We start from the raw sequence: 26,125 nt of genomic DNA, 5'->3' as shown, positions 1-26,125 counted from the left end.
ATGAAGGGTTGGTTAATTTAAGAAGATGATTCAGCACAATCACCATTAGGATTCAGATAAATTTATTTTTAAACTAATCTATATCGTTATTGTTGTAGGATAAGTCCGAGATGATAGACCAATATCAAAGCACAACATAGGCTCAACCACCATTTGGGCCAGAAATCATATGTAGCACACCTCCATCAAACGGTGAGATACATAACACTTTTCATGTGTTTTTGTTCCTTCATTAATTTATACATCGACTCTTGTCAAGGCAGAAGAGAAAAGACGAGACAATAGGTCCCCCCCCCCACCCCACCCCCACCCCCACCCCCACCCCCATCCCCAAGGTGAGAGGAACTTTTTAAGGAGGGCTGATTCAAATTCCCAGGGTAATTTTTTGATCATTGGGCCAGAGAATTAGCTGTAATTATTTTTTGGAAGTTTGTTTATTCATTTGATTATTTCAATGTGGTTTTATGTTAGATAATTTAATATATATTCCTTAAAACAATTGTAGGAAAAGATGGAGAATTTCATGACTGACCAGGCACAACTTGGCATACCATTTGAGCCCATTGGTGCTCATGATGTGATTAGCGAGGTCTTAGGAAAGGAGCATCCATCACAAATTCATTACTAAGGGTTCGGGCCAGGTTAAATCGTAAGCGTGCTTTTGGAAACCCGGAGTCCAAAGGGTCCACTACCTCCACAACCACATCCAACCAACAAGAAGATCTCAGAGTCGTACAATTTGAGTCAGAAGTGAGTGAGATGTCTTAAATATTACTTTGCTTTCAAGTTTCAGCCTTTCACTAATTCACTGGAGCTAAATATATTAACAATGAACAGAGAAACGGGAAAAGGAATGAAAGGAATTTGGAGGGGTCATGACATTGAAACCATAAATGTAAAGACAACAAGTTGTCATGTTCTACATCTAATCTAGGGATAACTCATGACCACACCAAGAGAGATAAAAAGCCCAAATGGCTTGAAACCGAAAAGGAATGCAGTCCTTAAGAGAAAGTCCATCTCACTAAACCCAGATTCTAAGATGGACTAAGATGCCTTTATCCTGAAGGAAAAACATGATTTCACAGGCAATGTTATTCCACAATCTAACTCAGCAAAAAGACAAATAAAATTTAGTTAATATGATGTAATTGGTGAAGCAACCTTCTTGTCCCAAAGGTGACCAGGTTGAAAGCCAATAGGAGTTCAAATCTAGAATTTAAATTCAGTCTCTATTCCCAAATGGCTCCTCTTGACATCTAGAAAGCAATGACTCAAAAACTTGAAATGAGTATTCAAAACCACATACTCTTACAGGGCTCTTAAGGCAATCAAGTTAACAATAAAACACAGAATCAGATATGATGAAATGCTAATATGTCAGGGCAAACAATTTAGGTTAACGATTAAGATCAAAATCTCTTTCGACAAGTTAACTTTAATCCTCAATGTCGTATAGTAATTAAGTATACAAATGGATGAGCTTGAGCTAGAGTATGAGCTAGAGTATATTGCAGGGAATGAATCCTTCAAAGCTTTTGAGTGCAACCTTTCAAGTTAGGTTGCTTAAATTCTGGCTTTGGGCCCAAGGATTGCTCCCCAATACTGAAATTTCAGCACGTAAGGTGAGTTGTAAGTCGATTCAGCCATGCCACCCATGACTGATATAGGTTGAGTTTTCTCTTCCTTTGACCAAGTCTGTGGTGGTGCAGGCAAAGTAGACCTGTTGAACGGAAAGTGAGACATGGGATTTGCTTGTAGTACTGAGGGCAAACTAGAACCTAGTTAGCCAAGTATTTGTGGTTTAAAGAAATTAGAGTTGCTGACCTTGGGCAGGATTTACTTGGGAATGACCCATTGTTTAAGGCTCTCTTGGACTAAAGCACCCTTAATTAGGCATAATTCTAGGACTTAGCTTAGCTTGGCTTGCTTCCCCTGTTTTTATTTCAGAAATAGATAACACAGAGACAGCTATAGTTCAATTTATTTCTCTTGTTTGGTTCGAATAAGTCCATTGGCTCCTTTATACAATAATGAATAATTATAGTTTTTTATCTGCTGAGTTGCTTCTTTACAAGTTTCCAAGAGTTTTCTTTGACATGATGATTCTCACGGGGGCCTTAACCTATCATTCCCTAACCCCTTTTAAACTTGAGCAATATCATTAGATGGAATGACATGCAGTTCTGGCAAGAAGGCGTAAGAACTATTTTCAACTTTAGAACATGCAGTTCTGAAACATCCTGGGTGCTTGGGTGGTTGGGAGGTTTGCATTGATGGAAAGACAAGAAGAGCAATGCTTGACTTGGGGATTCCTTTATTTAGTTTGACTCTAGGCAAACAAACAAAAAGATAGTGGGCTTGCGCTGCTCCAAACATTGCATTTGTCTTACTTTGAAACTGCTGAATGATCTGAATGTGGAGAATATCTTTTTTGATCTTATCCCTTAGGAAGTTTGGACCAGAGTTGTTCAGTTTATTTGGAACCACAGAATTTCCTAAATCTTGATCTTGCCTTTTCTTCCATTAATGGCCTAATAGAGTAAGTTAAGTTTTACTTCCATTTAGTAGTAATTATCACCATAGGCTCATTTTGAATACAAAAATAGAGAGAGACAGATAGACAGACAGATTTACTTGTGAATCAAATGCCGCTGATGTGCAATTGAGAGAGAGACGGCAAGAGAGAGAGATTTACCTGTCAAATGTAATTGTGCGCGAGAGATAGATAGAGATAGAGAAAGAGTGAGAGTAGTGAGGGAGAGATTCACTGATGTGCAACAGAGGAAAACCAACCCAGCCTGCGCCACTTATGTAATGGTAGTCATCGCTTGGCTTCTAGTGGCAATTTTTATTGATTGCCGCTAAAGATCAATATTTCTAGCGGAAATCACCAAATAATTTCATGATAGTTTCAACTTTCTTATTCTTTATTTGATTTATGGGCGGAAATAATTTCCACCCCACTCATGAACTAACACCGCCAAACCCAGTAAGTTATTACAAGTTGGGTTTTATTTCTCATTTACTTACATCTTTTAGCATGAAAATAGTAACACATTTTCTTAACTTTGTCTTTTATGTGCAGATACATAAGTTAGCAATCCCTCCAATTCATAGTAGAGATAATTCTCATCCCACTCCAAAGGTACCATCACCAAACCCGATAAACTATTACGAGTTTGATTTATTTTTCATTTGCTCACATCATTTAATGTGAAAATAATTTTATATTTCTTTGTGTTTTGTAACAGATGCAAGAGCCTAGAACAAAGCCATCTCAAGTGTCTACAAGAGAGGGGGGAAGGGGAAGGGCAAGGGAAATACCCTCTTTTGATGAGTGTTTTCTTTTCTTTTTCTTTTTTTTTTTGTAATCTTTTTGACAAGGGAAAGACACTTTTGATGAGTGTTCTATTTTCCTTTTTTGTAATCTTTTAATTTCATTTGAACTAAAATGTGATCAATTATAAATATATATTACCTTTTATTTAATACTAAATTTCAATTTTTAATGATATTAATGATATTTTATTTTTAATAGTTATTACATGTGATTTAATGAATGGATATAAGATTTTCATTCAAAATGAATGTATATAATTGATTTAAAAACAGGTTATTATAAGCTCCATACTAGGTAATGACAAACATATAGGTGGAGGTGTTTCCAAACATTCAAATAGGTTTTTGTGACGTTTCAAAAAATGTCACTAAAATAAACAAATAAATGTTTTTCCTAACGTTTCAGAAACGACACGAAAATAAACAAAAAAATGCCACCAAAGTTGTGCATGGGCAACTCTTGGAATCTTTTACTAGCGCCTGCCAAACGTCACTAAAGATGTTATTTTCCATGACGTTTTCTGAATGTCACGAAAATAACAAGTAAATGTCACCAAAACCATACATGGGTGACTCTTGAAATCTTTTAGTGACGTTTGCAAAATGTCACAATAACTAAAATAAACGTCATGAAAACTTTTGCCAACACTACATTTGGTGACAAGGGAGCAAATTAAAAGTCACGAAAACATTTTCTTGATGTTTATCTAACATCACAAATATATGTTTTTTTTTTTTTTTTTTTGTAATGACTTAAGCTGTTTCTCATAAGCATACATCTCTAATCAAGGGTAGAGCCAAGTATATTGGTGGGGGGTCCTTAGCCCCCCAAACTTTTTGTTAAATCAATATTTATGTATAGTTACTAAGTACAGGTAAGGTAAAAAATGTAATAAAGTGGGACATTACCCCCTAAAACTTGAACTAAAATTTTAAAGTATCATCATTTAATGCTCCTCCAACTCGCAAAATTAAAAATTAATAAAGATCATTGGGTGACAAGGAGGGAGATGTTTTTGAGCCCATGTGTGGGTGAATCATCATTGAGGAATGAGAGTTGGTCTTGGAGATGAAACTCATCAATCAGATCACTACCACCGCCATAGAAAGGAGAAGCCAAAGTAGTAGTTAATAAAGATGATGTGGGCAGAGGAGACCCCATGACCATGTTGTTGATGCCATTTATTCTCGCCGAGTAGGAGGCAAAGGAATTGGAACTAGGACTTACAAGGTCATCCTGGTTTGGGTCATTGGGGATATATGAGAAGGTGGAAGCAGTCCAAGACAACGATAGTGATGGCGATGATTGCATGAAGAGGGAATGAGCAAGGTTGAGGCCATTGCCATGCATCTGCAAAGAAGAATCCTGTCTAAAATTGAAAGAGTTGGAGTTGCTGGAAAGGAATGGGGATGAAGACAAAGGCATGGGTTGTGTTGAGGCCTTGAGGGTATTTTAATAAATATAAGTGCAAAATAGGCATTTAAAAAACAAACACATTAAGTTGACTTTTCTATATAAAACGGCAGGTAGCTGCCTATTTTCTAAAAAGTATGGGAAGGTTTATATTAAAATAAAACTATTGAGGAGGTTTTTATGATTGTGAGAAAACTTAAGGGAGATTTTTGTATTTTATTCAATAATATTTTGCGTGGACTTAGTATGCTCTCAAAGTCAAGCTCAAAAATGATAGTTTTACCAAGATGAGATGTGGGACTTACATATTTTAATAGTTTAATAAAATAAATTATTAAAAGTAGGATAAGAGACGATCTCAGTTTTCCTAACCAAAGAAATTTCGCATTCTTCTGGTTTCTTTGGTAGAAAACTTTTATTTATTTATTGCAAAATGAACCAAATGTGCTTTAACAAAAAAAAAAAACGAATGTGAATTAGAGAACTGTTCCCAATTTAATTACTTAGTGCCAACTTTGTGTTATTATTATTTATTGTTTTAAAATTTACGTAACTAGTTAAACTAAGCAATATGTCAGTGTCAATTAATGAACAATGTTATATATAGTTTGCTTAATAATATTTTAAGTGGACTCAGTATGAACTCAAAGTAGTGTGTTAGTGTTGTGTTTTCCCTTATTGTTATCTTTGTTGTTCTTCTTTTCAGTTCACTGTCAGTGTTAGTATTAGTGTTGTGTTTTTCCTTATTGTTATCTTTTTATGTTGTTCTTCTTTTCAGTCCTTTTTTAGTTTTTATGTCATTAGTTGTCACCTTTTATGTCCAACCATATTGTGTTTCCAACAATAAATATAACTCAATTTTTAATATATATTTAAAGGAATGTTTTAAGAAGCAATCTTGAAATTCAACAACTTTTCCCTATAGGCTCAATTTGGAAGGAGTATGAATACAAATATGGGTATGTTGGACATTTTAATGCCTCTTTTTAGAGAATTCTAATAAAGGGGGTCTACTTGCAACTATGTTAGAAAGTTCAGGGGAGGTGATTGCACTCATCAAACTTGAGGGGGGGGGGGTTTCAGCAATTTACCCTTATTTTAATTTTATTTTCATTATATATATATATATAGAGAGAGAGAGAGAGAGAGAGAGATAGATAGGTAGATAGATATATCAATTTTTAGTGTGAGCTAACCCAAGTGCATCAAATTTTAGTGTGGTTTGGACTCAGGCTGAATAGTTTGGGCTTGATCTCGGGCTTTAGGCCCAATTCTTAGGGTTGGGCCTAAGTAGAGCTAAAACCCAACCCAGCCTGCCCGACTTGCACCCCTACTCACCAAACATTGAAAACTTTCTTAAAAAACAAGGTATGAACTCATCATCCACCATGCAAATCGATTTTACAATTTTAAAAGATTAAAAGTTTTTTTCCGCTCATTGTGGTGGCATTTGATAAATATAAAATCAGAAAAGAAGTAAAAATGATTTTTTGCTTTCTAGAGGTTCTAAAAAGATAAGATCATTTGAGTTGGAGAAATTCCCCTATATCTGAAATTGCAAGTTTAATAAAAATAGTACTCTATTAATAAACAAATATTATATATTTTCAAATAAATAATTATTTATTATTTAATTAAAAATAAAACATATTTATTATTGTTAACTAATAATAAATAAAGTATATTTTATTATTACTAATAAATATATTATTAAATATTCTTCTTATTACTATATAAATATTAATACTAAATATTATTATTTATTTAATTAAAAATGATATTATTAATAAATTTATGATAATAACTATTTAATAGTTATTAATAATAAATATTACTATAGAAATATAATTTATGATAATATCCACTAAAGTCATCATTAGACTTCAAAACTTTGATAGCCAATTAGACTTCAAATCTCATTATCCCTGATAATGTGTAGACATGGTGCATATCTCAATTAGACCTAAATCAAAACAAAATATTTGCTTGAGCCTGCAAATTTATACATCTAATCAAGTTAGGTTAAGTTATAAAAGGTATGTTACTTATTATTATTAATTATTAAAATATTGTTAGCTATTAAAATATTGTAATCATTAAATTTTAAAATACAATAATTTCTAGAAATTGTCATATTTTTAGAAATATTGTTAATTTCTTGGCTAAAACTAATTAAATGTAATTCTCTAGTAATTAAATATAACCTTTTGGTAATTAAATGTAATTTTCTATTATTTATAACTTAAATGATAATTAATGTTAATTACAGTTTAAAAATAATTATTGTTAATTATATTAGTATTAAGAATTAAAATACATTAATCTTTAATAATTATTCAGTATTTTTTGCAATAAAATACAATTAATTTAATTTTTAATTATTTTTAGTATTTTAATTAAGCTTTAAGTTTTTCATAACTTTTGGATTTTTAATTAATTTTTGGTGTTTTTTCATTATTATTCAGGATTTTTTGCATATGAGTATTTTTCAATAATTTTCGGTATTTTCAGAATTTATTTTTGCATATTAGTTACTTCAAAGTTAATTTGCATTTGCTCTCAGTAAAAATAAATTAAATAACTAAATGAATACCATAGTTAATAAAAATACAACTAATTTCAATAATTTCTGGCTTGGGTATTTTTTTAATAATTTTTGGTATTTTTTATAATAAAATACTATTAATTGTACTTTTTAGTAAATACCCTTATTAATATAAAATACTGTTAGTTTTCAATATTTTTTAAATATTTTTAGTATTTTAATTATGTTTAGGTTTTTCAGAATTTTCTGGATTTTTAATTAATTGTTGGTATTTTTTCATTATTATTTAGTAATTTTTGCAATAAAATGATTTTTGCATTTTAAATTTTCATTAATTTTTATCATTTTTAATGAGTTCATTATGCACAATAAAGTTATTAACTCATAAGTTATCTAATAATATTATTAAAATTATCAATTAATTGCCTACCAACTTGAGCTCTATTTTTATTAACTGGTTTGTTCCACCGTTGACGTAAGATCAAGTCCTGCAATCAAACACTTGTACTTCGTATTGTTTGAAGGAAAATGTAGAGAAAGGAAGGGAAATATAGAGAAACCTATACAACATTTGTAAAGGTTTCTGTACATTTTCCTTCTTTTTCCTATTTAGGTACGAAAATTGCCTACCAACTTGAGCTCTATAAATTCAATGATCCCCGAAGTGAATTGGTCATACAAGTTTTTTGGCCATGCTCTTTAGGGGAGATTTTTATATTTCACACAATAATATTTTGCGTGGACTCAGTATGCTCTCAAAGTCAAGCTCAAAAGTTTTACCAAGATGAGATGTGGGGCTTACATATGTTAATGGTTTAATAAATAATTTATTAAAAGTAGGATAAGAGACGATCTCAGTTTTCCTAAACCAAAGAAATTTCACATTCTTCTGATTTCTTTGGTTGAAATGTAAGTAAATACGATAAACTTAACTCAGCAAGATAATTTTTTGTCTTAAAGCTGAAGCCACGTCTGGCCACCTTGATGCCCCAACTCAGTAAGATGGTGTGTGAGCAAAAGAGAGTAGTGAAAGGACCAAAATAATGGGCTTATATAGCCGTCTACCATCAAAACAGCTTTAAAAAAAGAAACCGAAACTTAATTTCGCATTACTGCTATCATTTACACCACAATTATGTAACGTTTTCACGTTACAAGATGCATCACAATTAATGTAACATTTTCACGTTACACGATGCACCACAATTAATGTAACATTTTCACGTTAGACGATGCACCACAATAACGTTATTAATTGATAAAAACGTTACAAGAAAAACTTTAATGTGCTTTAAAAAAATAACAGAATGTGAATTAGAGAACTGTTCCCAATTTAATTACTTAATGCCAACTTTGTGTTATTATTATTTTTTGTTTAAAAATTTACGTAATTAGTTAAACTAAGCAATATGTCAGTGTCAATTAATGAACAATGTTATATATAGTTTGCTTAATAATATTTTAAGTGGACTCAGTATGAATTCAAAGTCCAGCTCAAAATCATATATAGTCTTACCAAGATGAGATGTGGGGCTTACATATTTTAACAGTTTATTATTAATATAAATTATTAAAAGCAAGATAATTAAGAGACAATCTCACGTTTTCCTAACCAATGAAAATTTTCATTTTTCCGATTTCTTTGGTAGAAAACTTTTATTTTATTTATTTTGGCAAAATGAACTAAATGTTTTAAAAGTTTGCATTGTGATTCAAAGAAAACCAATATGAATTTATACAAAAAATGGTACATTGGTTGCACACGACAAGCTGACAACTAGCTATTGTGTGACTTATTATTGGTGCCCAAATACCAAAAAAAGGGTTAAATACACTGCAGCTCAATGCTGAATTCTAAATTACTGCCCCTATAGTCTATTAATAACCCTTATTTATAAACCCGACCTCATGGATCTCCCCAAGAGACTTCCACTCCGTTATGACGGAGCTACTGCAACTCCAGTGGTGTTGGACTGGGTAATCCCCGACCACAAGCTGACCGCTCTTTTTTGTTTTTTCAATTCATTTCATACTCTAATAACTCCATTAATTAAAGGTAGCCTTTTAATTAGATATCGATGAATGCATGGAAAAGGATGGCAATAACTGCACGCATATTTGCAAAAATACACCGGGGAGTTACAATTGCCCGTGCCCTAAGGGGACTCACGGCGACGGATTGAAGGAAGGATCTGGTTGCATTAAAAAACAAAGCCGAGTGCTTGAAATTGCTTTAGGTAATCTCTCTCTCTAGTTTGGATGGGCTCAACCTAAATCCGAGCTTAACTCAACATCTTGGATTGAACTTGGATTTGGGCGTATTGAGTTTTGTACCTAAATTTGTATAAGAATATATTAATAATATCTATCTATCTATCTATCTATATATAAATATATATTGGGTTTGATTGGTCTCAGACTTTTCGGAGCTTCAATCCAAGTCAAACATGAGTTTAGCTTAGATTAGGCTTGACTTTTTTTTCCTAAACCAGCTCGAATTTCAAAAACTCAAACCTAACTTGTACAAAGCTTTGCTTGAGCTGGGCCAGTTTTTCATACAACTCCCCATTAGTTTGTCTTGCCTCAAATTCTTTTAACAAAGCATACAACTCCCTATTAGTTTTTCATAAATTTACTCTAACTTCTGATAATTTTCAATAAATGATGATTGAAAGTAAGAAAATAACAGTATCGTACAATAAAAAATTAAGTATTAAAAGAACAATATATTACACTAGTTTTTTTATTATTTTCAATAATTAATCTTTAAAACTCAGAAAATAACAGTAGATTACAATAAAAATTAAATATTAAAGAACAATATATTACTCTACTTTTGATTGTTTTCAATAATTAATTATTAAAAGTCAGAAAATAACAGTAAATTGCAATAAAAATTAAATATTAAACAACAATAAAGTACACCTATTTTTGATAATTTTCAGTATTATTAAAAATCAGAAAATAATAGTAAATTACAATGAAAAACTAGATATTATACAACCATAAATTACACTAATTTTTTATAATTTTCAACAGTTAATGTTTAAAAGTCAAAAAATAACAGTAAATTACAATAAAAATGGAATATTAATAACAATATATGACCTGCCCTATCGAGTCATGATGCCCAACCCCTACACATATATAGAGTATTCTTGCAACTTGGCGACTTCTAATATAAACCAAAACTTATATTAATAACTTTTAGGTTCTCAAAAGTTGTAATAAAAAATATAATTTAAATCTCACAATTTAAAACCAACAAAGGGCTGGCTCGTGGGTGTGTTAGCTGATTTGTTCTAGCATTGATGCGGAATCAAATCCTGCACTCAGCACTTTAGAGAAAAAGTGGGTCAAAGGAAAAGTTATAATTCCAAAGCAAAAAGTAGTACAATTAATTAAAGGATATGTTGGCTTTAGAACTTAACTATTATTATGTCATGTTGAACCGGTCCCTGTTGGGATGCTGGAGGATCAGGTTAGATTGTCTATTTTGCTAAATATAAATTAAAGAATATCTAAGAGACTATTTTGCTAAATATAAATTAAAGAATATCTAAGAGACTATTTTGCTAAATATAAATTAAAGAATATCTAAGAGACATGTAAACCAAATATGGGTAATTGAAAATTGGATCATAAAAATCTCGGTTAGATTGTCTTTTTTTCTAATCAGCACACGTGTTTCTTGAAATCTGTTTACTACTTGGGTAGTAAACAGATATTCAAGACCAAATCAGCCCCCCACAACGTCCCACACTACATTTCTACTGTGTATTGAAAATATTTCCCAGTGGTAATTTCAAAAATGATGATGTCATCATCGAGAGATGTTTCCAATACATGGTAGAGATGTATTATGGAGCATTGTGGAGGGCAATCTTGTGGGGGACAGATTTGAACTCTCTCTCTCTTTCTCTCTCTCTCGCTGGTGATGAGTTAAAAAGTGTCAACACTATCATCCAAAATCCACTTCCATGACTTAGTAAAATTACAATTATGATAATAGTGTTTTTTAATATATGCTAGCTAAACAATTACTCATTCAGGTGTACTGACTCCATGAAAAGCAAGTACAAAACAAATATAACCAATTTTATAGAACAAACCTTTCAGTAAGACAACGTAGATGAACCTCTCACAAATTATATCACTGCCTAGAACCGACAATCAAATTATAGCATGTACTCGATCCTGGGACAAAGTTAATTTCAATCATATGTACATAAACCCTGTTTGGACCTGATGGGTTCTGTTCTATCTGACTATTGGGCAAGATACATCTTCTCTGTTTTGTCCTCACCAACTTTCCAATTACGGTTCCTTGTGCTTGGATTTCAAGTCTAACGTGAAGGAGTTGCACTACGACCAAAAGGAACCTTAACTTCCTACCCTCCCAGGACATAATAGGGTGGAAGCCATTTATTTAAGGAAAGGTGAGGGGTAAGGGATTTTCAGAGTGAATTTTCGGATTAGTTATATATTTAAAATTAGTGGGGGAACCCCAATGTGGAATATGATGACAAAGGGATTGAATGAAAATGTAAACTCTTATATTATTTGTTGAAGGGTAAAATTTCAGAAAATTTTTATAATATTAAAGACTTATAAGACTTATTATTGAAAGTTCAGACTTATTCTCAGTACCATTACTGAAAAGTAATAATATTCAGTAATCATTTTTAGTAATTCGAATTTTCAATAATTATTTTGAATTTTTAGATTTTGATATTAGTTTAACAAATTATTTTCAATTTTTATATGTTTATATTATTATTTTTATTATCAATAATTTCAGATTTCAAAACAATATTTAAAACCAATTATCATCATAATTTTTAGAACTTAAAACTACTAATTTCACCAATTAGCTGAATTTTTCTAACTAATTCTCACAATAATTATTTTAAATTTTTGAGTTTAGATATTATTATTTTTTATTTTCAATAATTTCAGATTTCAAAACAATATTTAAAACTGGCCTAGTCCAGTTTTATTAATTAGTAATAAATTAATTACATGAATTTCTTAAAAATGATAAAATTAGAAAATAATAATTACTGACAATAATTAAAATAAGCAATTTCAATAACTATTAAAAATTTTCAGAAATTTTCAATAATTTTTTTGAAAATTCAGGTCTCAAAATATTTAGTGCTCATCTTTCTATTTTTACCCTTTCCCTAAAAAATATACAATAGTTAATAGCATAATAATTAATTTTTATAGTAATTACATTAATCTCTAAAAATGTGAAAATTTGAAAAGTCAAACTTATTGTAATTTTTACTAAATACTGAAAATAATTACTGACATAATATTTTAAATTAAGCAATAATGTTTTATTATTAAAGAAAACTAATAATAATAATAATAATAATAATAATAATAATAATAATAATAATAATAATTATTATTATTATTATCATCATCATCATTTATCATCCTTGTATTGTCAGTCAATGCGTTTCTCATTTTTTATGTGTTTTATCCATTTTTATATTTTTATTACTTGATTGTGTTGTCTAGAGTCACCTATTTGATGTGGATGATTAACCTGTTGATCCACCAATTGGAAGAAAAATGGTTCTATTTTAAAATTGTTTTTATGCATTGGTTGAAACACATGGGCCATGGCCAATCAATAGGCACGCCTGTTTTTGATGGTCTGGATTGTAATGTAGAAAAGCTCCACGTTTGACCTTGATTACGCAGCCTAATTCGAGTTCACATCTCCACACCTTACAAGGGGCCGCCCCACAACGCCCTACAGCACATCCCCACCATGTATTGGGAACATCTCCCGATTTCTGGTAGTATCATTGGGAGATGTTTCCAATACACAGTGGGATGTGCTGTGGGGCAGCTCCTTGGGGGGAGGAGATGTGATCTGGCCTAATTCATATGCATATATAATTTTATCTTATCTGTAAATTAGTTTGTTTATATGCAGTTGGAGGATTATGCATGTTGTTGTTCATTATCATTGGTGTAACATGGAGCTGCTGGGTTTTACAAAAACGTAAATTCAAACAGAATGTCTTCCAAGAAAATGGAGGTGTATTTTTAAAACAATTACTTGCTTTGCATGAAGACGATATAGAAAGAAAATTAAAGATATTTACCTCAGAGGAACTTAGAAAGGCAACTAACAATTACAATGAGAGCCAAATCGTTGGTAAAGGAGGTTATGGCACAGTTTACAAAGGGACATTACCAGAAGAGAGATATTGCCATTAAAATATCCAAAGAGACAAACAAGATCCAAGTTAAAGAATTCATAAATGAGATTGTCATTCTTGCTCGTCTCAATCACGAAAATGTGGTGAAGCTATTAGGTTGTTGTTTAGCAACCCCAGTTCCAATTTTAGTTTATGAGTTTATTACAAGGGGGACCTTGTTTCACCGAATCCATGGCGATGAGAGACAAAAGTTTGTGTTCTCATGGGAGGATCGATTAAGAATAGTGGTAGAAACTGCAGGAGCACTTGCATACTTGCATTCAGCAGGTGATCCGCCAATCGTTCATGGAGATATCAAGTCTATGAATATACTCTTAGATGATAAATTCACTGCAAAAGTATCAGATTTTGGTGCTTCAAGATTGGTCCCCCTGAATCAAATGCAGTCATCTACATTTGTACAAGGAACTTTTGGGTACATAAATCCAGAATATATGAAAACAAGGCAGTTAACTGACAAGAGTGATGTTTATAGCTTTGGTGCAGTCCTTGTGGAGCTATTAACAGGAAAGAAGATTTATTCTAATGACAGGCCTGAAGAACGAAAAAATATAGCAAAGTATTTTGTTTTATCAATGAAACAGAACCGTCTCTTTGATATCCTAGAGGATGCATGGAAGAAATTGTACGCAGCTTCAAGGAGTTGCGGAGATTGCAGAACAATGCCTACGATTGAGCGGGGAAGAGAAACCAAAAATGAGAGAAGTTGTAGCTTTAAACTACTTAAGAGGACGAGGAGATGGTAATCACCCATGGATGAGAGAGAACCCTGAAGAAACTATGCACTTGTTGGCTGAATCTTCCTCAGACCTTCAAGTCGAAACCTCCATGGGGAATGACAGCTTAGAGAATCATGTTATATTATCTCAAGATGATGGGAGATAATTGTCTAGGAGTTTCCATCTCCTACACTGTTTTCCTAAACTTCCTCCTCCACTTCCATTTAGTGATGTATTCATCCATGTGAAACTTCACATGTGATGGGACATTTGTCACACGGTAAATAATGGAAGTGCGGAAGAATAGTGTATGGAAAAAAGGTATAGGAAATCTGGGTCATTAATGCCCACATCTCCATTTCAACAAATAAAGCATTGGGGACCATACTTCCGAGGTTTCAACTTGTTGTAGGTACCTACGGGAACTCTTTCCCTCCTTAAGAAGATCATAACCTCATCACCTACATCAAACACTTGAGACCGTCGGTGCTTGTCTGTGGCCATCTTGTACTTGGCGTTGGATTGCTCAAGCTTTTGCTTCACGGCCTCTTGGATGGATTGGATTTTTTCTGCCATCTATTCTGCTGAGATACTGACGTCGGGTACTCTGGGCAGTTTCACTAAATCCAGTGCATGGTTAGGGACCTTCATGTATACGATGGAGAATGGGGATTTGCCTGTAGAACTGTGCACTGTATTTTTATAGGCGAATTCGGCCTGGGCTATGGCGAAATCCCACTGTTTTGGCCTCTCCCAACATATGCTGCGAATTACATTCCCTGAGGTCTGGTTTACCACTTCTGTCTATCCATCCGTCTGCGGATGGGCAGTATTGTTGAAATTAAGTGATGAATCAAACAACCTCCACAGGGTCATCCAAAAGTCACTGAGGAACCGTGTGTCACGGTCTGACGTGATGGTCTTGGGTACCCCATGCAAGCGGACAATCTTCCTGAAAAATAATTTGGCTGTTGTAGATGCATCTGCTGTTTTCTTGCATGGGAGGAAGTGAGCCATTTTTGAGAATCTATTAACCACCACGAAGACGGAGTCCATGTTCCTCTGGGTCTTTGGCAAGCCTAGCACAAAATCCATGGACAAGTCTTCCCATATAGTAGTAGGAACGGGTAGGGGCATGTAGAGACATGTGTTCTGGGTTTGTCCCTTAGCTGTCTGACAAACACAGCACCTGCTTACAATGGTAGACACGTCCCTTCTTAATTTCGGCCAGTAATATCGCCCCTTAACTGCTTCTACTGTTTTATCCCTTCCCAAGTGTCCTGCTAATCTACCCCCATGCAAATCCCCGATGATCTTTTCGCGGAGGGAGGTGCAGGGGATACACACCTGTTCCCCTTTCATAAGGAACCCATCATAAATAAAGAAGTCCTCTGCTGGTTGCTTATTCACACATTTCTCCCATACTTGTTGGAAGTCTACATCCTGGGCATATAAGTCTTTTAGGCACTCAAAACCCACAATCTCAACATTGAGGGTCTTGATGAGAGCTACACGTTTGCTAAGTGCATCAGCCACTTTATTTTGCTATCCTGTCTTATACACAATTTTATATGGGAACTTGTCTAGGAAGGCAGACCATCTAGCATGCAAATCACTTCTTAATTGCCTTTGCCCACTAAGATATTTTAGGGCCAGATGGTCAGTGTAGAGAACAAATTCTTTTGCAATTAAATAGTGTTCCCAAGTCTTTAGGGCTCTAACCAAAGCATAAAACTCATTGTCATAAGTAGACCACTTTCTTCTGGCTTCACATAATTTTTCACTGAAAAAGCAATGGGTCTCTTTTCTTGGGACAATACAGCCCCTATGCCAACTCCACTGGCATCACATTCAACTTCAAATAATTTATTAAAATTTGGTAAGGCAAGAACAGGAGCAGTACACAACTTTTCTTTTATGAGAGCAAAACTTTGTTCTTGTTCTTCTCCCCATTGAAATTTTCCTTTTTTCAAACATTCAGTCATGGGAGCCATGATACTACTAAAATTCTTAATAAAGCGCCTATAGAAGGTTGCCAACCCATGAAAACGCCTAACATCTGTGACAGTGGATGGGGTCGGCCACTCCCTAATGGCTTTCACTTTTTCTTCATCTACTTTCACACCATCCTTACTTATAATAAATCACAGGAATAATAAATTATCATTCATAAAGATGCATTTCTTCAAATTAGCATATAATTTATTTTCCCTCAATGTTTTCAGGACCTCCCTAATATGTCCCACGTGCTCAGTGATAGATTTGTTGTATATCAAAATATCATCAAAATAGACTACCACAAATTTACCAATGAAGGAGCGCAATATCTAGTTCATCAGCCTCATGAATGTGTTGGGTGCATTGGTTAGTCCAAAGGGCATGACTAACCACTCGAACAAGCCATCTCTAGTCTTGAAGGTTGTTTTCCATTCATCTCCGGGACGGATCGTGATCTGATGATATCCACTCCTGAGATCAATCTTTGAGAAAACTATAGCTCCATTAAGTTGGTCCAGCATGTCGTCCAGCCTGGGATTAGGAAATTTGTACCCAATGGTGATCTTGTTAATGGCCCTGCTGTCGACACACATTCTCCAACTGCCATCATTTTTAGGTGTTAATAAGGCAGGTACTGCGCAAGGACTCATGCTGATTTGAATGTGTCCCTTTTTCAATAATTCTTCTACCTTTTCCCATAAGATTTCATTCTCCTTAGGACTCATCTTGTAATGTAGGAGGTTAGGTAGACTGGCACCTGGAACAAAATCAATATGGTGTTGTATGCCTCTCATGGGAGGGAGTCCATTTGGTAATTCCTCTGGAACTACATCATGGAATTCATCAAGTAGTCCCTGCACTTCCACTGGAATTTTATTTTCATCATTAAGATTTTCTCCCTTTACTACTAACAAATGTACCTCACGAGTATCCTTACATTCTTTTACAAATTCAGCATGATGATGGGTGATGGTAAGGAAATTCTTTTCATGTGCCTTTGGAGTATTTGTAATATTTTTTTTTGCTATGGGTAACAAAGTATAGCGTTTACCCTCTTTTTCAAGTTGGTAGGTATTCTTCCTACCCATGTACCTTGCCTCTGTATCAAATTGCCAAGGCCTCCCTAACAAAATATGGCAAGCATCCATATCTACAATATCACAATATGCTTCATCATGGTACTTACCAATCGAAAAAGGTACCTTGCAGCCTTCTTCCACTCGTATGCCGCCTCCTTCCTTGATCCACCCAATTGTGTATGGGTGGGGATGTTTTTCAGGAATCAGCTGTAATTATTGGACGACATCCCTGCAAATAATATTTTTCTGACTGTCACTATCAATAATTAAATTAAATAATTTTCCCTTGACAGTACATCTAGTACGAAATAATCTGTGCCTTTGAGAAGTATCCTTATTTTTCTGGAACAACATTAATTTTCTGACCACACAAGTATTCTCCTCATGTTCATATGGACCGTCTTCATCCTCCCCATCAGGGCCACAGTATACCTCCTCCTCAATATCTTCTTCCTCCTCCCTTTCTACCATATTAACTGCCTTCCTCCCAGGACGGTCACTGGACCTATGTCCAACCTCATTACATTTAAAACATTTAATAGGAGCAGGCCTTGCATAAGGGTTACTGGGTTTAGGAGGGTTGGAAGGATTACCTCGAGTATGTCCTCCTGTAGTAGCCTTACCGGCGTTACTTGTGCTTGCCGGGTGAGAGGGTTGCATTGCCGAAACTGATTTGTTCATGTCGATAGTTGCCAGTCTGTTGTCGCTCCCGCTGTACCGGCGGTAATTATCACTACGTGCCTTGTCTTGGAACATTAATTCTGCTTTCAAGGTGAGGTTCTTTGCTTCCTGCACACTAAGAACCATTTGTACACCAATTTTGTCCCTGATGGACGGTCTTAACCCGCTTAGATAACGGGCTGCCTGCTGGTTATAACTTTCAGACAACTGGTTTCTTTCTGCTAATCTTAAAAATTCTGATGTGTACTCATTAACACTACGTGAACCCCTGCGTACAGCTCTGGTAAGATTCAAACATATATTGTTCATAGTCAGGGGGTAAAAATCTACCTCTGATTAATTGTTTCATGCGCCTCCAGGTTCGAACAGGACCCCTTCCTTCTCTAATCCGGGTCTCTCTCAGGTGTTCCCACCAAACAGATGTGCCTCCCTTTAATCAGAAATCTACCTGGTTTACCCTTCGTTCCTCTGGTATCTCCATGTACTCAAAGAATCTATCGACTTCTGTGATTCAATCTAGAAGTCCCTCTATGCCAAGATCTCTACTAAAAGTAGGAATATCTACCTTGAGTTTAAATTCATCATTATTCCTACGGGGATTGAAATTACCTTGATTGTGCCAATTTCTGTCGTTTCTATCGTTGCCGGGAAGAACTGAAGCACCCAAGAACTGGACGTCGGGACTCAGTAGCGACGGGTGGTCTGTCGTGGTCGTCTCCTTCGATCTGCTGTGGATTTTCCCGGTTCCCTGGGACAACCTCCCATAACAAGGTTCGTAGTTGCTCAGTCACCTCTGCCAACTACTGTTCGATGTTACGTGTGGTCGTGCGCTGTTCTTCAATCACTCTCCAAATAGCTAGGAACCCCTGATCTCCGTCACGGGGTGGGTTGTGACTGCTACCGTCTTGGTTGGCCATCTGACTAGGCGAACTCCCTGCTCTGATACCACCTGACGCAGTGTGGAAGCAATGGAAACCAGAGCTGGCTATGCAAGCACTGGGCGATCGCTAGCTTCTAGCGAAGAACACCGAATTCTCTAGGGGAGAGAAAAGGTGGCAAAAACTCAAAGAAGAGAACTTGAAGAAATTCTGAAAATATGAAGTATGAATTGATGAATAAGTCTGGGAAAATAGCAGTATTTATAATACATTTAGAAATTGTAAAAGAACTAGGAAAGAACATGAATCTTGATCTTGATCTTGATCCTCTTGGGCTCTCTTGGTAAGATCGAACCCTCTTGGCATTCTTGGGCTTGATCTTCCACCGTCCGATCTCCCTGGCTCTCCTTCTGCATGAATCTGTGAGTCTTGGATTTCTTGATGCTTCTTGGAGTCTTTGTTGGATCTTGATTGGAGTCTTGAATTCCTTCTAATCTTGGAAGTCTTGCCTTATCATTCTTGGACCTTATCTTGACTTACCCTTATCCTAGGAGCTGCTGCCCCTAGGGTGCGATGGGCCTTGTGATGAGCCTCCATCACAAACTCGTACCACAACCCCATCAACAAGACTTCAAGAAATTAAAAGACCAACTGGCTTGAAACCCAGTGATAACTCATGACCAGTGATAACTCATGTAAAGACAGTGCGATGGAGTCTTGAATTCCTGCTAATCTTGGAAGTCTTGCCTTATCATTCTTGGACCTTATCTTGACTTACCCGTAAAGACAGCAAGTTGTCATGTTCTAGATATAACCCAGTGATAACTCATGACCACACCAAGGGAGATTAAAAGACCAACTGGCTTGAAACCTAAGAGGCTCTCTATGGGCCCAAGGGCATCCATTAAAGTCTTGCACAACCTCTCAACAAGGGAGATTATTCGAACTTAAAATGTAAAAAGCAGCAGCTCAACTAGATGATGAGCTCTAGACTTCCTAGGGAGGATAACATAACTTCTACTCAAAATTAGACTTGGTATGCCCCAATGCTGCTACCAAGAAATTAGACTAAGACAACCAGGAATGAAACTTAGTTCGGACTGGTCTGCAAGAGCAGTCCTTTAGAGAAAGTCCATCTCACTAAACCCAAATTCTAAGATGGACTAAGGTGACTTTATCCTGAAGGAAAAACATGATTTCACAGGCAATGTTATTCCACAGTCTAATTCAGCAAAAAGACAAATAAAATTTAGTCAATATGATGTAATCGGTGAAGCAACCTTCTTGTCCCAAAGGTGACCAAGTTGAAAGCCAATAGGAGTTCAAATCTAGAATTTAAATTCAGTCTCTAGTCCCAAATGGCTCCTCTTGACACTTAGAAAGCAATGACTCAACTTTGAAATGATTATTCAAAACCACATACTCTTACAAGGCTCTTACAAGGCAATCAAGTGAACAAAAAAGCACAGAATCAAATATAATGAAATGTTAATATGTCAAGGCAAATAATTTAGGTTATCAATTAAGATCAAAATCTCTTTCGACAAGTTAACTTTAATGCTCAATGACGTATAGTAATTAAGTATACAAATGGATGAGCTTGAACTAGAGTATATTGCAGGGAATGAATCCTTGAAAGCTTTTGAGTTACTTAAATTCTGGCTTTGGGCCTAAGGGTTGCTCCCCAATACTGAAGTTTCAGCACCTAAGGTGAGTTGTAACTTGATTCAGCCATGCCACCCATGACTGATATAGGTTGAGTTTTTTCTTCCTTTGACCAAGTCTGTGGTGGTGCAGACAAAGTAGACCTGTTGAACGGAAAGTGAGACATGGGATTTGCTTGGACTACTGAGGGCAAACTAGAACCTAGTTAGCCAAGTATTTGTGGTTTAAAGAAATTAGAGTTGCTGACCTTGGGCAGGATTTACTTGGGAATGACCCATTGTTTAATGCTCTCTTGGACTAAAGCATCCTTAATTAGGCATAATTCTAGGACTTAGCTTAGCTTGGCTTGCTTCCCCTGTTTTTATTTCAGAAATAGCTTACACAAAGACAACTATAGTTCAATTTCTTTCTCTTGTTTGGTTCCAATAAGTCCATTGGCTCCTTTATTCAATATTGAATAATTCTAGTTTTGTATCTACTGAGTTGCTTCTGTACAAATTTCTTAGAGTTTTCTTTGACATGGTGATTCCCAAAAGGGCCTTAACCTATCATTCCCTAACCCCTTTTAAACTTGAGTAATATCATTAGATGGAATGGCATGCAGTTCTGACAAGAGGCCTAGGGACTGTTTTCAACTTTAGAACATGTAATTCTGAAATACCCTGGGGTGCTTGGGTGGTTGGGAGGCTTGTGATGAGGGCGGATTTGGCCCTCCAATGACATTGTAACAGATGGCATCTTAGAATAGCTAAATGACACTTAGACACCACCTAAGTGATGATTTAGAGTCCCAAATTGCAGCTCGTCTTTACCCCGACCCGGCGACCTGCCTTTACCGCTGATTTGGCAACCTGCCTTCACCGTCAACCTGGCGACCTGCCTTTATGCTGACCTAGCGACCTTGACCTCGACGACAACTTAGGTCGGCTTGCAGCACCTTGTCCAATGTTAGCCTGTGGCACCTCGTCACCGGAGGAAGTGACCTCAACGCGAGGAGTGACATCCCTCGAGGGATTTCCAACCTGACTAGGGACCAGGCTGTGACCTATGAGATGTGTTCACTAACAAATTTGACATGCATATCCTGACGCTCCTAGGTTTCTTAGAAGTTGGCCCACGTATCAAATGTTCCGAAGGATGGTCAATGTGCATGGCGGTTACCTTCGAGGATCTCGGACCAGTTAGGCATGACCTCTCGAAAATCTCGGATGCAGCGCATTTGACCCAAACTAAACAATGCCTATATAAATGAACCAACCCCAATGACATAAGAGAGAGGCGAGTAAGTACAATCTAACTCTCATACTTTATGATTTTTTAGCTCGCGATCTACTACAAGAGAACTAATTTAATCATTAGAGTGACCTTGCCGGGTTAGCCACCCCAAGTCCTTTTAACATTGATTCCTTGCAGGTTTCTCTGAAGAACTACCTAACTCAACAATCAACCCAATTCGACCTAGTCAGCTCGGCATCCAAGTCCTCGTCTAGCAAAAATACTTCACTTCGGCCTCTGAATTGTCGGCCACGTGGAAGTAGTCCGAACAACAAGGTGCTGCCAAAAAACCCTTCATCAGTTTGCATTGATGGAATGACAAGAAGATATATGCTTGACTTAGGGGTTCCCTTATTTAGTTTGACTCTAGGCAAACAAACAAAAAGACAGTGGGCTTGCACTACTCCAAACATTTGCATTTGTCTTTAAAAGTGTTGGATTAATAGGAAGTGGTAGTCCCCTAAGTTCTTGTTATGAATAAGCTAAGTGTAGAGAACCAAGTCTTACTTTGAAACTGTTGAATGATCTGAATGTGGAGACTATATTTGTTGATCCTATCCCTTAGGAAGTTTGGATAGGTGTTGCTCAGTTTATTCGGAACCACGGAATTTCCTAAGTCTTGATCTTGCCTTTTCTTCCATTGCCCTAATACAATAAGTTAAAAATTTACTTCCATTTTGTAGTAATCATCACCATAGTTTCGTTTTGAATACAAAAATAGAGAAAGAGAGAGAGAAACAGACAGACAAATAGATTTACTTGTGAATGAAATGGCATTGATGTGCGATTGAGAGAGAGACAGCAAGAGAGAGAGATTTACCTATCAAATGTAATTGTGTGTGAGAGAAAGATAGAGATAAAGAGCGAGTGAGAGTGAGAGTGAGGGAGAGATTTACTGATGTGCGACAGAGGAAAATCTACCCAGCCCACGTCACTTATGTAGTAGTAGTCATTGCTTAGTCTTTAACAACAATTTTAATTGATTACCGCTAAAGATCAATATTTCTAGCGACAATCACCAAATAATTTCATGATAGTTTCAACTTTCTTATTCTCTTTTAGTTTATGAATAATACTTTACTCATATTTTTAACTACTTCTAGGTGCAGAGCTATGGGTCGACAAATACTCCAATTATAGGTGAAAATAACTTCAACCCCACTCATGAAGTAACATCGCTAAACCCAATAAGTTATTACCAGTTGGGTTTTATTGTTCATTTACTTACATCTTTTAGCAAGAAAGTAATAATGCATTTTCTTAAATCACAAGTTTGATTTATTTTTCATTTGCTCACATCTTTTAGTTTGAAAATAATTTTGTATTTCTTTGTGTTTTGTTAAACAGATACAAGAGCCTAGAAGAAAGCCATCTCAAATGTCTACAAGAGAGGGAGAGAAGGGGAAGGGCAAGGGAAAGGCACTCTTTTGATGAGTGTTTTATTTTCTTTTTTTTTATAATATTTTTGGCAAGGGTAAGACACTTTTGATGAGTATTCTATTTTCTTTTTTTTGTAATCTTTTAATTTCATTTGAATTAAAATGTGAACAATTGTAAATATATATTACCTTCTATTTAATACTAGATTTCAAATTTTAATGATATTAATAATCTTTTACTTTGAATGGTTATTACGTGTGATTTAATGAATGGATATAAGATTTTTTTTTTTTTGAAAATGAATGTATATAATTGATTTAAAAACAGGTTACTATAAGCTCTATACTAGTTAATGACAAACATACAGGTGGAGGTGTTTCCAAACATGAATGTATATAATTGTATTTTTTTCTGACGATTCAGAAATGTCACGAAAATAAACAAATAAATGTCACCAAAATTGTGTATGGGTGACTCTTGGAATCTTTTAGTAGCGCTTTCCAAATTTATACTATTTCTAGATTTTTCACTGGACAGATTTTACCCCTTGTCTATGCATATATAGAGGGCAATATATGTCCTTTAATTTCTCTACCACAAACTATTCCACTTTCACTTGAATGGTTTGATCTCCCACAAATTACTCCACTTTCACTTTCATTTCATCTCCCACAAACTATTCCACTTCTAGGTACATTTATGTGGTTTCATCCCCCACTTTTTTAGTACATTACTGCAAGCGTTTCATGTGTCACGTTATCTCCCAAAAGTGAACGGTTACCCATTCTTACCATGGTTTTTAAAAACGAACCGGTGACTGAATCGGTCAGGGGTCCGGTTACTGATTTGAACGATCTGATCATTCGACCCGAATGGTCAATCCGTTCTGACAAAAAAATAAAAAAAATAAAATAGAAAAATGGAAAATGGTCAAAACCGTTTGAACGGTTCGAACGATTCAGTTGGAGGTACATCTTTCCCCACATTAAGATTTTGGCAGCCTACAAACCATTCGGTTGGAGGTACATCTTTCCCCACAAAGACAAGGCGAAAAAATGCGAGAAGCTCCATTTGTAGTTACCCAAAATAAGTTTAAAATAGAGCTTTCCTCGTCTTTTCAATGCAGAGTCTTTCAACAACTAGATCTTCCCCCAACCAAATGGGAAAAGATGAAAGCGTGGACTGCCAAGCTTCTAAACAGTGCCCATGCAGAAAGAAACACCAAATGGGGTCATAGATTTGACTCATTTGTGAATTGATTTGTTTATATGCAGGTGGAGGATCTTGCTTGTTGTTGTTCCTTATCATTGGTGGTATATGGAGCTGTTGGGTTTTACAAAAACGTAAACTCAAACAGAAATTCTTCCAAGAAAATGGAGGTGTATTTTTGAAACAAGTACTTGCTTTGCAAGGAGACGATAGAGAGAGAAAATTAAAGAAATTTACTTCAGAGGAACTTAGAAAAGCAAGTGACAATTACAATGACAGAAAAATTGTTGGTACAGGAGGTTTTGGCACGGTTTACCAAGGGACATTACCGGTCGATGGAGAAATTGCCATTAAAATATCCAAAGAGATAAATAAGAACCAAGTTAAGGAATTCATAAATGAGATTGTCATTCTTGCTCGTCTCAGTCATGAAAATGTGGTGAATCTATTGGGTTGTTGTTTAGATAGCGCAGTTCCAATTTTAGTTTATGAGTTTATTACAAGGGGGACCTTGTTTCACCGTATCCATGGTGATGGGAGACAAAAGTTTGTGTTTTCATGGGACAATCGTTTAAGAGTAGCTGCAGAAACTACAGGATCTGAAGCACTATTATATTTGCATTCAGCAGATGATCCGCCAATCATTCATAGAGATGTCAAGTCTATGAACATACTCTTAGATGATATATTCACTACGGAAGTATCAGATTTTGGTGCTTCAAAATTGGTCCCCCTGAATTAAATGCAGTTATCTACACTTGTACAATGAACTCTAGGGTACTTGGATCCAGAATATATATGCAAACAGGCCAGTTAACTCATAAGAGTGATGTTTATAGTTTTGGTGCAGTCCTTGTGGAGCTATTAACAAGAAAGAAGATTTATTCTAATGACAGGCCTGAAGAACAGAAAAATATGGCAAAGTATTTTGTTTCATGAAACGAAATCGTCTCTTTGATATCCTAGAAGATGAAGTACCATGTGGAGGAAATAATACACAACTTCAAGGAGTTGCTGAACTTGCAGAACAAAGTTTAAGATTGAATGGGGAAGTGGGACCAACAATGAGAGAAGTTGTTGTGGCTTTAGACTACTTACGAGGATGTGCAGTTGGTAAGTACCCATGGGTGAAAGAGAACTGTGATGAAGAGGTTGTGCACTTGTTGGCTGAATCTTCTTTAGACTCTCAAATTGAGAGCTCTACCATGGGAATTGATAGTTTAAAGAACCAAGTTATATTATCTCTGGATGATGCGAGATAATTGGCTAGAAATTTGGATATCCTAGCTACACCGTTTTCCCCAACTTTCTCCTACACTTTGATTTAGTTTGAATTAGGTGTCTCCTTACACATGTGATTGGACATCACCAGAAGAATAGTGTATGAAAAGGGTTAGGAAATAAAGAACAGGGGAAGTGTAGTGTTAGTGTTGTGTTTTTCCTTATTATTTTCTTCTTATGTTGTTGTTCTATTCAGTTCACTGTTTTCTTCTTTTCAATTAATTTTTAGTTTTTATGTTCTTTTTAGTTTTTATGTCATTATTGATCAGTTTGCATGTCCACCCATATTATTGGGTTTTCGATAATAAATATATCTTAATTTTTAATATTGCTGGTTACTTTAATTTAGAGGAATGTTTTAAGAATCAATCCCAAAATTCAACAGCATTTCCCTATAGGTAGTAGGTCATTGGT

General features: G+C 35.3%; 2 protein-coding genes across 2 annotated transcripts; both read left to right on the top strand.

Annotated features, from left to right (window-relative positions):
* Positions 1 to 13,464: 13,464 nt before the first annotated feature.
* Positions 13,465 to 25,172, top strand: LOC104590718 (uncharacterized). Its single transcript, XM_088888177.1, has 2 exons — positions 13,465 to 14,254; positions 24,496 to 25,172. Exons 1-2 carry the CDS (start codon positions 13,465 to 13,467, stop codon positions 25,170 to 25,172), a joined length of 1,467 nt encoding a protein of 488 aa, XP_088744303.1.
* A 193-nt stretch (positions 25,173 to 25,365) lies between these two features.
* Positions 25,366 to 25,692, top strand: LOC148791437 (putative wall-associated receptor kinase-like 16). The gene has a single exon (XM_088888176.1). The coding sequence runs from the start codon at positions 25,366 to 25,368 to the stop codon at positions 25,690 to 25,692; it is 327 nt and encodes a 108-aa protein (XP_088744302.1).
* The last annotated feature ends 433 nt before the right edge of the window (positions 25,693 to 26,125 follow it).

Source organism: Nelumbo nucifera, chromosome 5 (assembly GCF_055504915.1).
Source record: "Nelumbo nucifera cultivar China Antique chromosome 5, China Antique-T2T, whole genome shotgun sequence".
In the NCBI taxonomy this organism is placed as follows: domain Eukaryota; kingdom Viridiplantae; phylum Streptophyta; class Magnoliopsida; order Proteales; family Nelumbonaceae; genus Nelumbo; species Nelumbo nucifera.
This window is presented reverse-complemented; position numbering and strand designations above follow the sequence as displayed.